Source organism: Raphanus sativus, chromosome 1 (genome assembly GCF_000801105.2).
Source record: "Raphanus sativus cultivar WK10039 chromosome 1, ASM80110v3, whole genome shotgun sequence".
Taxonomy (NCBI): Eukaryota; Viridiplantae; Streptophyta; class Magnoliopsida; order Brassicales; family Brassicaceae; genus Raphanus; species Raphanus sativus.
In genome coordinates this window covers 11732244-11748262 of record NC_079511.1, presented here as the reverse complement: position 1 = coordinate 11748262, position 16019 = coordinate 11732244, and the positions used below count along the sequence as shown (strand labels likewise).

The 16019-nt window shown below is 37.8% G+C and overlaps 4 protein-coding genes across 4 annotated transcripts; 3 read left to right on the top strand and 1 right to left on the bottom strand.

Annotated features, from left to right (window-relative positions):
* The first annotated feature begins 3562 nt into the window (after positions 1–3562).
* Positions 3563–6297, top strand: LOC108806843 (protein KINESIN LIGHT CHAIN-RELATED 3). Its single transcript, XM_018579047.2, has 3 exons — positions 3563–3791; positions 4126–5936; positions 5997–6297. Exons 2-3 carry the CDS (start codon positions 4141–4143, stop codon positions 6196–6198), a joined length of 1998 nt encoding a protein of 665 aa, XP_018434549.2. The 5' UTR covers positions 3563–3791; positions 4126–4140; the 3' UTR covers positions 6199–6297.
* Positions 6298–6561: 264 nt separating this feature from the next.
* On the top strand, positions 6562–10769 carry LOC108806833 (WD repeat-containing protein PCN). The gene is made up of 11 exons (XM_018579038.2): positions 6562–6808; positions 6918–7055; positions 7147–7423; positions 7516–7579; positions 7669–7782; positions 7858–8020; positions 8188–8335; positions 8775–9355; positions 9440–9612; positions 9781–10041; positions 10138–10769. The coding sequence occupies exons 1-11, from the start codon at positions 6650–6652 to the stop codon at positions 10475–10477; spliced, it is 2418 nt and encodes an 805-aa protein (XP_018434540.1). The 5' UTR covers positions 6562–6649; the 3' UTR covers positions 10478–10769.
* A 992-nt stretch (positions 10770–11761) lies between these two features.
* LOC108845389 (uncharacterized) lies at positions 11762–13084 on the top strand. Its single transcript, XM_018618611.2, has one exon. It carries the CDS (start codon positions 11830–11832, stop codon positions 12907–12909), a length of 1080 nt encoding a protein of 359 aa, XP_018474113.1. The 5' UTR covers positions 11762–11829; the 3' UTR covers positions 12910–13084.
* A 1301-nt stretch (positions 13085–14385) lies between these two features.
* On the bottom strand, positions 14386–15939 carry LOC108820007 (adenine phosphoribosyltransferase 1). The gene is made up of 5 exons (XM_018593030.2): positions 15705–15939; positions 15483–15593; positions 15287–15379; positions 14823–14972; positions 14386–14702 (listed from the first exon to the last, which is right to left on the bottom strand). The coding sequence occupies exons 1-5, from the start codon at positions 15922–15924 to the stop codon at positions 14584–14586; spliced, it is 693 nt and encodes a 230-aa protein (XP_018448532.1). The 5' UTR covers positions 15925–15939; the 3' UTR covers positions 14386–14583.
* Between the last annotated feature and the right edge of the window lie 80 nt (positions 15940–16019).

Genomic DNA, 16019 nt, shown 5'->3' with positions numbered 1-16019 from the left:
AACTTTTACCCAGTTGGACTTTTGACTGAACAAATTTACATAACAACTGAATAATTAATTAAAAATAATTGAAACAAAAAATTTAAAGTAATAAAACATTTTTTTATCTAAAATAGTACTCAAATAAAAACGTCAAAATAATGTATTTTTATTAAAATAGAAAAAAACTATATCTATTATCGCCTTAAAACTATAACTATATTTATTATCGCCTTAATATAATCGCCTTAATATAATCCTACCCATTATAATCTCCTTAGTACATAGTTTTTTGTTAATCCCATCTAGTCCATTATATTAAGAAATTAATTTTAAAATTTAAATCTTATTGTTTACACATTTAAAAGATTAAAAAATATATAAAGGTTAAAAATATCTTAATTTCTGATGTAGTCTAAATTCATTATTTACTTATTTTATCAAGCTATCATATCATCGAGTTTTTCAAACCATCTTTTTAATGTTCTTTAGTTTACTGGTGAAATTTACTTTTGTTTCATTTTCCCTTTCTCTTCTATTTTTCGTGTGCCAGTTTTTCCTTTTTCAATGGTTTATTTGCTATTGATTTTTTTTTCATCTATGAAAATTGGAATTGTTCATCAGTAAAATTTCTTTTCCACATCAATGATGACCAATACCCTCTTTCATGTTCTTATATTCTCCTTCTTCCACAGTCATTTCATCTTTGTCAAAACATTATTACTAGGATTTTGAGATCTTTTTTAGTTTATTTTAGTTTTCAAATCATTCATATGTATATGAAATTGTATGATTATAACTAGGTTTGATGAAATTTGATGGTTGATAGTAAATTTTGTATATTTTTATCTAGGTATTTAGTGTTTCTGCAATTGGTTTAAATATTTTGTATATATAATATATGATATATTTCTTGTTCTTATTTTATTCTTTTTGTTGTTGTTGCGATTGAGTTAGATGGTTTGTGTAGATATATGAAGTATGTGTTGTTATTTGTTTGTTTTTAATCTTTTGCAATTTAGTTCGTGTGTGTTTATTGTTGATTATCTATAGCAAATTTTATTAATTATCTAATGATCTTTTGATGATTTTTGTTTTCATTATTTATGTATAATTTTAAGTTGTTTAAACGTCTAATCAAAGAAAGGGATAAAATGAAAACTGAGAAGATAAACAATAGATATGTGATTTTGAAGATACTAAAGACATTTTTATAAGATGAATATAACGAAATGAGAAAGGAAATACATGGTCTTAACCAAATCGTGGAGATCAGTGATCACCGTTTTGGATATCTTGAGAAAATTATTTACAATTTCAGTCAAAGTATCACAACTTGTGGTTTATCTTTGCACAAAAAATCATTTTTTTCAAAAATATTATGTGTTTACAAGCTCAATTTTTAAGAAATAAACAACAAATATTTTTAAGTTTGGATGAATGATAAAAATTGTATAGTTATCATGATACCATTACCTAAGTTGAAGTATCTTGTTGGTTCAGAGCTGAGCTAAACAGTGTCGAAAAGTTCAAGAGAATCCGAAAAACATTTATGGGACATGTGATCAAGCTCAGTGATACAAATTTAAAACAATTAGAGAAGATAAACTACGCTTCTTTCAATAAAACATCAGGACAATGAAAAAAAGTAAAGCGTGGTTTCATTTGGAGACTTAGCCATTGAGATTCTCCATTAGAAAGTTCCACATGATGCTGGTTTTAAGTGTAGTGGAAAAGGAGAAAGACCACGAGAGAAAACAAAAACTCAGGGATTAGATGTGATTGGGTTTGATTGTTGTTGATGTGAGGTTTGATGGTTTGTGTAGATATACTAAGTATGTGTTGTAATTGGTTTTAATCTTTTGCAATTTGATTTTTTTGTTTTGAGGTTTATCGTTCATTGCCTATAAAACAAATTTGACAGTAATCTATCAATCTTTTGATGATTTTTCATTTTCATTTATATGTATAGATTCCGAATTATTTTAGTTAAATTGATATTATTTTCATTTTTATTTGGTAGATTAGATTTTTGAAATTACCTACTGGACAATTTTCGAATTTTTGTTTGAACAATAACTTGACCAAAAATATTATTTTGACCAATTTTATATATTAAAATAATATTTTCTGTTTTTAGTAAACAATAAGTTAGTTAAGTTGTCAGTTTTAGTAAGATTTTCTTGTAATTTTAATGATTTTGGATTTTTGGTTTATATATTTTAATGAATTTGAAAATTAAAAAAATATTTTATTTGTAATTCTATAATCTGTAATAATAATATATTATTGAATCTATAATTTATAAATCACAATTCAACACATAACTCAACTATATAACTATAATAATAAATCTAGTTTGATAATGTTTTTAATAAATTATCAAATATACTTGTTAAATATTTATATTCAAATCAAGAAAACTTATAATTTATAAATATTAGATAAAGTATATATATTAGGTTGTATTGGTTTTAAAATTAATCTCTATACTATTATTTGAGAAGTCAGTTTCTTATGTGTCGCGCTCACGTTAACTTTCACGATGATTGATTATATTGATACACTTAATGAATTAAAAATATTACATTATTGTTTCTTATTAAGTTTATTTTAAAAAAAATTCCATATAACATATATATTAAAAAGGAAACATTTATAAATTTTAAAACAAAAATATATGTATATATAATATGATTTCATTAAAAGGAATTCACAAGATAGTAATATTCTATTTTAAAAATATTTTTAAATAACATATAATATACTTTTGAAGTTATAAAATACTTGTTTAATATCTATTTTTTCTTAGATGAAAAATATATAGATTTGTATATAATGTGATTTCATAAAAACAAATTTCAGAATGATAATCTTGATATTAGAAAAAGAAATATTACTTATTTTAAAACATAATTTTAAATAATACAAAATATATATTTTCAAAGTAATATAAAAATAGTTATATTTCACTTTGGATTTGAAAGAATATATGTAGCTCAATATACTCACAATATGAGTGACTCGACTAATCAACTTTTATATCTAACTTAAATGAAAATAAGAAAATTAATCAAAATTTTAATATATTTAGAATAAAAATATTATAATTGAATTCAGAGATATAAATGAAATCTAATATACCTAAATGATAAATAAATCGACTGTAAAAATCGACTAGATATAATATATTTAAAAATGTCTTTTTAAAATAATGTAATATTATTAATATAAATTATGCATAAAAATTAGAAATAAATTTAATATTAAAGTATATAGCAATCAATTATTATCGTTTATTTATTTTATAAATATATATACTCCTGCATGAGCATCACGAAAAAAATCACCTAGTTAAACTTATATAAATAAATAAAACAATAAATTCTATTATGATTTTACTACATGTTCACTTTGCTCGTAAAGTCAGTTTCTCCAAATTTAGATGAATTCTCGATTTGATACAGTTTTTCTTTTCTTTTTTTGGTGTGAAAAGTGAAAACACTATTTTTTTAAGTGAGAAAACACCATTAAAAATTCAGTTTTTATGTGAAAACGAAATGACAGCGCAATATAAACGAGCATGGCGGCATGAGAGAGAGGAGGAGAATGACTTTTTTTCTCTCTCTTCCCGCTCCTCCCTCCCCTCCTCTTTGACATTCCACCAGAAAAAAAAAGTTGAAATTTCAACTTTTCTGACCTATTTCTAGAGAGCTTATCGTTTCTACAAACACCTTCTCCTCTCAGATTTTTCTTTTCCTTTATTCTTGTCTCCTTCCGAGGAATCCGGTTCCGACACAAACCCAAAACTGGTAAGGAAAATTGTTTTGTTTGTTCCCTTATTTGTCCCCTTTCGATTTCTTTTTCTTGTTCTGCTATTTGTCAATGCATGATAACAAAGGGTATTGCCTCATGTTTCTCTTACAAATAGCTAGCTAACATGTCGTTAGGTCTGAATAGCGATTTGCGTGTTATGGTTACGATAAGGCCAGAGCCTTCAATGCGTTCTCTTTAACAATTAAGATATATATGTATTCTTCAAGACTCAAGATTCGTTAAAAGAGGTTTCCTTTTTATGAAATTTCCAATCCAATTTTTTGTTCTTGAGCTCCATGGATGATGTTTTTTTTTTGTTTTTTTTTTCAGAGAGCAGAGGAAACAATGGGAGGAGGAGGAGGAGGGTCTGTTAACGAACTAAACAGCGATTCCAAGGAACACACGAGTGCTGCTGATCATGCGTTCGACACAACGATAGAGGAGCTCTGCAACAACCTCTGCGAATTGCAGAGTTCTAATCAGTCTCCATCAAGGCACAGCTTTGGATCTTACGGTGACGATGAGTCAAAGATCGATTCTGATCTACAACACCTCGCTTTAGGAGAGGTGCACGATTTAGATATTACCGAAGACGAAGAAGAAGAAGAAGAGAAGGAAGTGGCAAAGCCTGAAGATATCGATATGGTGAGACCAGCAAGTTCCGCTACTACTAACTCAACCTCTTCAAAGTTGGATACGGAGAAACAAGCTGGTAAGAACAAGAACGCGAACAGACCGAGCTTGGGACTCGGTAGGAAGAAGAAAGCAGGAACAACAGCAAAGTCACAAAACGAAGAACCATCATCTGAAAACGTGGAGCTGGCACGTTTCTTGCTGAACCAAGCGAGGAACCTCGTTAGCTCCGGAGAAAACATCAGCAAAGCTCTCGAGTTATCTCTCCGAGCTGATAAGCTCTTCGAAGCCTCCGCAAACAACGGGAAACCCTGTTTGGAATGGATCATGTGCTTCCACGTCAGAGCAGCGATCCACTGCAGGTTAAAGGAGTACAGCGAAGCGATCCCGCTTCTTGAACGCTCCATCCAGATCCCACTTCTCCAAGAAGAAGGCGGGGAAGACCACGCGCTAGCTAAATTCGCCGGTCTGATGCAGCTAGGCGACACTTACGCGACGGTGGGGCAGCTAGAGAACTCGATATCCTGTTACACCGAAGGGTTGAAAATCCAGACGAAGGTTCTGGGAGACAACGATCCGAGAGTCGGCGAAACGTGCAGATACTTAGCCGAAGCTCTGTTACAAGCGTTACGGTTCGATGAAGCTGAGAAGGTTTGTCAAACGGCTCTCACTATACATAGAGAGAACGGTTCGCCAGCTTCGCTCGCCGAGGCGGCGGATAGGAGGCTGATGGGACTTATATGCGAGACCAAAGGCGATCACGAGAACGCCTTGGAGCATTTGGTGTTAGCAAGCATGGCCATGGCTGCGAACGGACAAGACTCTGAGGTTTCTTTCGTCGATGCCAGCATCGGTGACTCCTACTTGTCTCTCTCTCGGTTCGACGAAGCGATCTGTGCGTATCAGAAGTCTCTCACGGCGCTTAAGACGGCGAAGGGAGAGAACCATCCAGCTGTTGGTTCGGTTTATATACGTTTAGCTGATCTTTGTAACCGAACCGGGAAAGTTCGTGAAGCAAAGTCTTACTGTGAGAATGCTCTTCGGATATACGAGTCAAATAGCCTAGAGATCTCTCCCGAGGAGATCGCTAGCGGTCTTACGGATATCTCTGTGATTTGTGAGTCTATGAACGAGGTGGAGCAAGCTGTGACGTTGCTGCAGAAGGCGTTGAAGATATACACTGATTCTCCTGGTCAGAAAATGATGATTGCGGGTATCGAAGCTCAGATGGGAGTGTTGTACTATATGATGGGGAAGTACTTGGAGTCGTACAACACGTTCAAGAGAGCCGTCTCGAAACTAAGGGCGACGGGGAAGAAACAGTCGACGTTTTTCGGGATTGCGCTTAACCAGATGGGTTTAGCTTGCATTCAGCTCGACGCGATAGAAGAGGCTGTTGAGCTGTTTGAAGAAGCCAAGTGTATTTTGGAACAAGAGTGTGGTCCGTACCATCCTGAAACACTTGGATTGTACAACAACCTTGCAGGAGCTTATGATGCTGTTGGCAGGTACTTACTTGTGTCTGTTTCTTCAATCTCCTATTGTGTTATAATGTAATGTGATTATAGGTTGGATGATGCAATCGAGCTGCTAGGACATGTGGTTGGGGCTCGAGAGGAGAAGCTAGGGACGGCGAATCCTGGAACAGAAGAGGAGAAGAGAAGGTTGGTCCAACTCTTGAAAGAAGCTGGTAAGGTTACAGGAAGGAAAGCTAAATCCCTCCAGACTCTGATTGATTCCGATCTCATGACTTCCTCAGCTCATCGTTAACACATAATGTGCTGTTACCTTTTCTTTCTATATATAGAAAAAATGTGCATACGTTAATTTTTCTCATTTGTGATTATTATTATTGTTTGTGGAAGCTCATTTGTCTTGCTTGATCCGGTGTACTTTGGATAACAGTCTCACATATTTGTTTTAATTGTTGAATGACAAGAATCAGTACCACTATTCTCAACATCTCATAAAGAAGAGACAAATGTTCTATTTCGAAAGTCGCTTTCTCATCTAGAGGCTCTCAGCTATTCTTTCCCCAACTATTTTTATGACCTGGCAATCGATAAAGTAATTAACTTGGAGGACCGGGTCAACCCGAACCGCTTTTAAAACTGCCGCTCCAAACCAAAAAACCCTCGAAAACCCTAAAACGGCGCCTATTTCCTTTCAGTGTTTTTATCTGAGAAGAGATACTTGGCCTCCTCCTCCTCCGTTCGCCGCCATGTTTGAGTACCGTTGTAGCTCCATCGATTGGAAGCCATCTCCAATCGTAGCTCTTGCTACCAGCCCCGACGGTTATCAGGTCGCCACAGCTCGCGAAGACGGTTCTCTCGAGCTCTGGCTCGTCTCCCCCGGCGCTGTCTCCTGGCACTGTCAACTCGTACGCGATCTTACTCTTCTCTTCGATTAACAAATCTTCTACAAGATTCGTGAAGTATATCCAGTTGATTTATGTTTTGGTATTTTTCTTCTTTCTTAATTGAGTTTAGATCATCCATGGAGATCCGAAATCGAGAATCTCATACCTTGCCTGGATTGGCGTTGGCTCTAAAGGATCCTCTAGGTTACTTTCGTCTAGCATAGATGGCACGATTTCAGAGTGGGATCTTTTTGACTTGAAGCAGAAGGTGAATATCACCGAACTAAAATCTTCTAGCTTCTTGTATACGTTTTCTACTTGTATGAATTTGAATTTGTATTATCAATCTGATTGTACAGGTCGTCTTAGACTCAATTGGAGTATCAATCTGGCAAATGGCTGTAGCTCCTCCCTCGACTGAATCAGGAGGTAAAAGACCTGAGGTGATTCAGAATAGATACTTGAGTGAGAAATCAGATGACGAGGAAGAAAGTGAAACCGAAGATGAGCTTGGCGCGAAATCAGAGGTCTCTGATAGGCATCTTGCAGCAGCCTGTGATGATGGCTGCGTGAGAATATATTCTATATCTGAATCAGACAAGTTATCCTACTATAGATCGTTGCCTCGGGTCAGTGGTGAGACATTTTCACGCCTTTTACTATACCATCATTTTTGATTCTTCATTATTGTATTTGTGTTAGATCTTTATGGAATATTATTTTCGTAGGACGGGCTTTAAGTGTGACGTGGAGTTTGGACGCGCAGAGAATCTTCTCTGGCAGTAGTGACGGGTGAGGATATTTTATTTTACTTTGTATGCATATTGATTGGAAAGAAGACCACTTGAATTCTATTTGTCTAAGTAAAAATTTATTTGTAGGTTGATAAGATGTTGGGATGTTAACCGCTGCCATGAGGTATATAGAATTACAGTTGGACTTGGAGGACTGGGAAATGGGTCCGAGCTCTGCATTTGGTCACTTCTTGCGTTGAGGTAAACTTTATTTTGCTTTTATGTTACTTTTGTGGTTTTCTTTTTCTTTTGCTAATGCTCTACATTTTATTCTAGATGTGGAGTTCTTGTCAGCGGAGATAGTACAGGAACTGTCCAGTTTTGGGATAGCCAGCATGGAACTCTTTTGCAAGCGCATTCTAATCACAAGGGTGATGTTAATGCTCTTGCAGCAGCCCCAAGTCATGACCGCGTGTTTTCTGCAGGAGCTGATGGACAGGTAAATGATACTACTGGTGTTCTCTCTCATGTGAATTTCAGTTAACACTTGATGTATCTTAAAGACTGGTATCCCTTTGACGAGATATAGGGCTTAAATAAAGTAGAAACATACTGTTTGACCAATTTTAAGGTTTTAACTTTCTAATACTTTGTCGTCATTTGTAGCTTATTCTATATAAGCTCGCTGGTGGTACATTTAAATCACAAGATTTGAAACCTTCTTCCACCAAGAAGTGGGATTATATTGGTTGTGCAAGGGCTCATACGCATGACATCAGAGCTCTAACTGTGGCAGTGCCAATAAGTTCCGAAGGTCAGTAGCTTCTTCTAGTTTTTATTTACAGTAAAATTTGCTATTAAAAATCATGTTAGGATGTGTTAGAGTTGAAGGATCACATACAGAGAGAAAATTCAAGCATTCAATAGAAGATAATCAGAAACTAGAACACCAAATGCGTTAGAGTTTCTCCCTTTGTTAAAACATATAAACCTTGACTCGCAGCTAATCTCCGAGCTCTTTTATCGCCATATTCTCGTACATGTCCATATATTCGTCTTCTTTGTGTCTATTGCATTCAATACCTAATTCTATCAAACTACTTTATAATAATCACAAGAAAAGAAACACTAGCATTGATTTTGGGCATGGGCAATGATGGGTATCAGGATTCATATGTGAAAAGTGTTCTCCTATATATAAAAGCAGCCATTCTCTCTGTTACTTGTGGTTGTTAAACTTCCTCCTCTTGCAGGCACCTTTCCAGAGAGTCATGCAAAGAGAAAAAGTCGTAAACAGCGCAGGAAGGACAAGCCGACTGGTTTCAGTTACCATAAATGGGCACACATGGGGGTTCCAATGCTCATTTCAGCTGGTGATGATGCCAAGCTTTTTGCATACTCGGTTCAAGAGTTCACTAAGTTCCCGCCACATGATATATGTCCTGCACCTCAGAGAGTACCTATGCAGATGGTACACAACACAGTGTTCAATCAGACTTCTCTTCTCATGGTTCAGGAATCTTGTTCTTTAGATATTCTTCGTATTCACATAAGCAGTGATTGTAGTGGGCGTGTCTCCACCAAGCCATTAGTTCGTGTTAAAAGTAAAGATGCCCGGAAGATCATATGTAGTGCAATTTCTAATACAGGATCACTTTTTGCGTATTCTGACCAAATTCGCCCAAGCCTGTTTGAGTTGGAGAAAAGTAAACTTGGGAAGAATCCATGGAGTCCCAACAGAAAGCGACTTCCCAGTCTTCCATTTGCTCATTCCATGGTCTTCAGCTATGACTCCTCTCGGCTGATAATAGCTGGGCATGATAGAAAGCTATATGTATGTGCCACTTTATGTGCTAATTTTTCTTTTACTTGCTTGCCCTTGTCAAACATCTGAACTTTATTTTGTTGGCACTGGCAGATTATTGACATTGATAGCATGGAGCTATTAGATACTCTTACTCCACGCCAGGAAAGTGAATCTCCTCCACGTGAGCCTCCAATTACAAAAATTTATACTAGCTCAGATGATCATTGGCTAGCTGCTATCAATTGCTTTGGGGACATTTATGTGTTCGACCTGGAAACACAGAGGTAAAACATTTTGTGATTCCTATCTGCTTAAAAATAACATATTAAGACTTGTTCACAAGACTATCTATCTCTTCGTCAGAGGATTATGAGTTTATGAATTTGACTTTGCGTATATCCAAGCAGCTCCTTGTAAATGTCTTCTCATTCAGGCTTTGATTCTGATAACAGGCAGCATTGGTTCATGTCAAGGCTTGATGGTGCATCTGTTGCAGCCGCTGGTTTTCATCCCAGGGACAATAACATGCTCGTGATCTCAACCTCTTCAAACCAGGTCTTTGCATTGGACGTGGAGGCTAGAGAGTTGGGCAAGTGGTCATTGCGGCATACTTTTTGTTTGCCAAAGAGCTTCCAAGAGTTTCCTGGTGAGGTCGTAGGACTATCATTCTCTCCATCACCAAGCTCATCATCTGTAATCATTTACAGCTCCAGGTACTTTGGGATTTATTATCACCAATGACAGCTTGGGCTAAGAAAATAAAGTAAGCCGTTCTTATCGTGACCCTTGTATTTGTTGTTGCAAAACAGAGCAAAGTGTTTGATCGAGTTCGGGAAGCCGACAGAACAAGGGGAAGAGATGGATTTGACATTCGGCAGCAACCTGTCTGATAAGGTGGAAGGGAGAATTGCGAGCATTGGGTTGGAGAAACTGGGAAGCGAGAACAGAAAGCGTAGATTGGAGGAATATAAAAAAGAGAGCAAGAAGGGTAAGGAGAGAGAGAGCTTTGAAATGGGAACTTGGAAGCATCCGGTTTTATATCTAAGACATCTATCAAAAAGTGCAACATTGGTGGTAGAGAAACCATGGATGGAAGTTATCAAGGGTTTAGATTCACAGCCAGTTCACAGACATATATTCGGGACATAAGGCCACAGCAGGAGGGAGAAAAAAGGGAGAGTTTCTCTTGTCAATGTTCGAGGTCCAACTTGAAGAGTGTCAGAGGTGGAAGAAGTATATTTGCTTTCTATATGTTGTGCAATATTATATGCTTCTAAGAATTTTGTAATAGCCTCTCAATTAGTCTATTTTTGGCTTTGTTTATTCCGTTTTTTTTTGTTTTAACTTTTTAACTTGTTGTACTTGTCAGTCGTCACTCGTTGGATATTGAGTTTTTCTAGCTCATAATTTTATTCAATATTAAGAATTTGTTGTCCTCTTATTTGTTTAGTTGCCGCTAATATGTGCCTTTTGCTCATTCCCACCGAAATTTACAAACTTCAGACGCAAGACAATTATGATTGTAAAACGAGCGATGAAAAGAAACTCTCTCTCTATTTGCATGAGTCGAACCATTTCGTAAGGTTATTTTTTGTAGAATTTATGATAGGATCCGTTACCATAAAATGTGGTGGATATGGGACCAATAAACAAATCTCGCAATCATCAAAAGATAAAACCTTTAAAACATGCATGGAGCGTTACGGAAACAACAAATACAAGGGTAACACTTTTCTTATAACGGATTCCAACCCTTTTTCCCCTGATTTCAGAATCAAGAAATTAAAAAGAGAGAGAGATAGGCAAAAACCACCACGAAAACGGAAAGCTCGTATGTGTCGACCAAACATACGATGTTAAACGGCAAAGCCAGAATCTCAAGACAAAGCCGTTAAGACACGTACGAGAAAAGAAGCCCCCAGACGTCAACTAAAAAATCCCCACGTGTCTCTCCTTCTTCTCCCACCGTTGCATGGTTCAGACACACGCTGCAACTGCCTCGTGTTCTTCCCCAACGACCAATCACTTACCCACACAACATCTCCAACAACCAAAGACGCCAATAACGCCTAACACTTTTAAAAAAAAAAATATACATTGCATGTAGTAAAAATCTTACTTAAGTTTTGAAACAAAAAACTGGTGATAGGTGTAGCCACGCATGACGTCCACCACCAACACGCGTTGCGGTGACAACCACTGTGATTGGTGAACCGAACCACATCCCATAGCATCTCTTTGTAAAAAAACGGCACATTAAACTTACTTCTCCACACGTGTCCCTATCCCCAACCCTCTCCAACACGTACCCATCCTTTACTCTCCAAATGTCTTCCTTCCTTAATATTCGCCTCTCTCTTATTGGCTCTTCCTTCTCCTTATTATAACCTCACCTCTCGTCACCTTCTCTATTGATCTCTCAACATCCATCTCCTTCTTTCTTCTTTTCTTTCTTGTGCTTGTGTTTTCTTTTCTTTTTTTGCTTCCTTTAGTTTGACGCAATGATAAAGATACTCAGCCCTCATAACTCCCACTCCACCACCACCACAACTCTTAAAACAGCTGAGATCTTGTCCAAGTACAGACCTATTGCTCCTAAGCCAGGGACGAGTCCCCAAGTTAACGATAATGACTCCTCTTCCTCTATGTCTCACAAGATCAGCCAATCTCCTTACCTCCGTAACCTCTGGCCTCAGCTCCAAGCTCGTCCTACTAGAACCCGCAAGCGAGGCCGAGGCGGCATGGGTCCAACGTCTCCTCTCTCGTTGAAGAGACACAAGCCGTCGTCATCATCTGCTACTACCACCACTACTACTACTCCACCACAACGCGTGTTTGGACCTATTAAAACGCTCTCGTTCCAGGCTTTCTCTCATGCTGGGTTACCTAACCTCTCACAAGTTGGGTACGCCTTGGAGAATGGTGGCTCTCCTGCTTTGGTGACCCTGCCTCTTCTTCAATGCTCTCCTTCTCCTCCACCTTCCAAATGCATGGAGCCAGAGATCAAAGGAGTCATTGATCTGAACAAGACCGCTGATCAAGTGATACAAGAGAGAGATTTCTTGAAACAACTTCAAGGACCCATCACCACAACAACAACCACAAGCAGGGTCATTGCACCACAGGCCATAAGACCTGTTTGCTCAAGGATCAACGTAGCATGCATAAACCCACTAACCAACTCATCTCACACCATCAAGAAGTCACCACAAGATGTGGAAGAGGAATTCGAATCCGATGACGTCCCAGCCATAATCTCCGATGCCAACAACAGAGTCAGGCTCGTGAACTCAGCGTACAAGGAAATGATGGGTCAGCCTGAGTGCTCGTGGCTGGACTCGATGGTTAGAGGGAAGAGGATCTGTGGGGAAGTGATGATTCATCTCTGTGAAGCCAAGATTCCGGAGAAGAATGGGTTCTCTTGCTGGGTGAGGATAGAGTGGGGAAGAGACGGGAAGGAGGAGTTTGTGCATGCCTTTTGCGATGTGGTGAAACTCGAGTGTGATTCCAAGGATTATGTCTTTACGTGGAGGTTCCACACAACCGCAAGAGAAACTTGTCGATCAAGCTGCCATGCTTAGTTTAGTTTAGGGTTTGGAGTATATGTGGTGTTGTTCTTTTGTAGTGGTTTTAGCGTAATGCAATGGCGTAATGATATATATATAATATAAATATATAGTTAAATATGTAAATCTCGGTTAGTGATAGTTTCTGCTGTTAAAATACACTATGAAGAACAACATGTTTAGGATGGTTCATGTCTTGCCGTAACATAGGCCTAATTCAAAGCCAACGTCGCTCAGATTTAATATAACTGAGCTTATATTACCATCCAACAAACTATAGCATGCGAACTTTATTCATCAAAAAACGTTATCATTAAGAATTTGCCACTCCGCAACCTTTGATTAGAGGCTGTAGAAGATTTCTGATTAAGAGTAACCTACTTATTCTTAATAGTCTTGCAAGTCAAATGAAACCAGAGCAGATGAGACAGCTATATAGTTCGTATGCAGCTTGGTGTGACAAGCCTTGCATGTTGGCAACATGCCCATTGGCTTCATCCATGCGTCGTGATTTCTAGGATCTAATCTTTAAGGCATTCATAGCGGTTGCATATGATTCACCTCCGCTCCGGACTTCATTAATTATAACCTCTGCTATAGAAATTAAAAAATGCTGGGAACGTGGTCTGATCTATCGAGGGCAACATATAAAAAAGTATTAAAGCCTCTCTTTTTGAAGTGATTTAGCTTCGAGGCACAAACACGTCACCCAGCCATAGACGCAAATGTATGGGATTTTGTTATTATCAACGAGAGATAAAATTTGTGAATGTCAGCAAGCTCTCTGAGTCAAGTTATTTTCTCAGTACATGTATCATTGAAGCCTCCAGGAGAGCAAAAGCAGATGGATCTTGCCTTTTCCAGACATATCTTCAACTTCGGAAGGGTCTAAATTTTCCATGTTAGCAACCTCTTCCATGGGAAAGTCCCACAGAACAGATACATCATATCATTGAACCGTTTCTCCACAGAAAAGACAATAACTAAATGTTTCCATCTTCTAGTTGAACCTCCTTCCACCATACTAGTATACACTATCGCGTCACCCAAAGCTGCCTGAAGGTTTCTTAGAAATGACATTCTCAACATACAACATCTGACTCCAGTCTCCAGATAATATTTGACCCTCGTTGCGGCTTTTATTCAGAGCTAAAGAGACTTTTTTTTCTGAAGGACCTAGGGCCATCGTTAATAGATTGATTGCAGCTTTATCTATCCCTACATACTGTAAGTCTGTAACACAGGGGAGGAGAGAAGGTACTATCTCTCCCTCGGGTGTAAGCACCAGGAAGAGTGATCTAGATAGAGCGCGAACAATAAACTGTGCCGAGAGGGCATAAGTGAGATTATCCACTCGTTGTCGATCCCACTAGATTTCACCAACCAATCTTCTTTACCAGAAAACGTTAGTAACACAATTGCTTCCTCTTCTTTTCATATATGAACATAAACTGAGACTGCAAGCGAAGGCAATCATGGGACAAATAAAAATAATAAAGGAAAAATAATAAGACCACCCTTTTGCTCGAGTTTCTTCTTGTCTGAAGCAATTATGATAAAAGCTGAGAACAACAAAGGATCAGATCAAAATCCCAAAGCAATACAACGAAAAATAACATGTTTTGATATCCAATAATAATAAATAAAACCCATATCATGTCCTTTAGGGTGGGTTTTCTCCTTAGCTTGTTAAGCAGCATCAGAGGTCACAAGAATAAAAAGTGGCGTCTCTCCTAGCTTCTCCCTTCCCTTGAGCACTGGTAACTCAATCACGCAAGCACACTCAGCAATCGTCACTCCTACTCGCTCTGCAACCACAGAAAACAAAGGAACGTGAAAACATTATCCGTTAGCTATACAAGCAAATGCTGGACTGATTAATCAAAAAAGAAAAAAAAAGAGTGGGTGGGGGTTTGGCAGTTTAATACCAAGAAGACGGATAGCAGCAGCGAGAGTGCCACCAGTGGCAATGAGGTCATCAATGATGATAGCACGCTCACCAGGCTCCACAGCACCTACATGCATCTCTATCTTATCTGTTCCATACTCCAACGAATACTCCTCCGATATTACCTTCCCTGAAACTCACCAAAATGATTCCATTAGGATAAAGACGTTGGTGGTGCTTAATAAGTGGTGTAAACAAACAACCATTCTCGTAAATAGCTCAAGATAGTCCTATCGAAATATTATAACAAACAAACCACCTTAGGCTACACATGAACTAGCAAGATATATCAGCTAGATAAAAGTCATTTTGCTCTCGGCAGTAAAAATGTTGCAAAAAGCCATATAAAATAAACAACTTTCACTATGTTATCAAACCATATTAAGAGTGACTTTTTAGAGTAACTCTAAAATCAAAAAATAGAGAGGAAAGAAAAAGAGATACCAGGAAGCTTCTTGGGCTTCCTCATGGGAACAAATTTGGCACCAATAGCCAAGGCAATAGGAGGGCCAAAAATGAAACCTCTTGCTTCAACACCTGTAGTGACCATACAAAAAGGAATCAACTTTCACCACTAAAGGGGCAAATAGAGGAGGCTCATTTTCCAAACAGAACCGTAAATGTGAAAGAGTTAAGTTACCTGCAACAACAGAGATGCCTTTGCCTTTGTATCTTTCAACAAAAATATCAATGGTGTCCTTAAAGGCCTCAGTGTCCAGAAGCAGCGTCGTTATGTCCTGAAACATGATCCCTGTTTCAAAAGTATCCAATTCCAGAGACGAGCAGAAGAAACAAAAACACATTAAGACCGAAACACACGGATCAAGAAACTAGTGGGAAGAGAAAAGAAAAAAAAGAAGACCTGGTTTAGGGAAGTCGGGGATGACTCTAATGGAAGAGGCGATCTTTGGGATTCTCGGATCTTTCACATCTTCTTCTTTAGTTCCTGCCATGATGATTTCACTCTCCCGACTCTCGCTGCTTGGAACACACAAAGAGAATCGGAGAACAAATGAGAGAGAAGGCGTCGTCAGACAGATGGAACACACAGACTGACCTAGTGACGACACAAAATGACCCATTTGTCCCCAAAAATTATTACATGCTTTGACGGAACTACCCTCACCCACCAATAATCTCTTCTTTTTTTCCTTCTTTTTTGGATTTGATTTGTTTG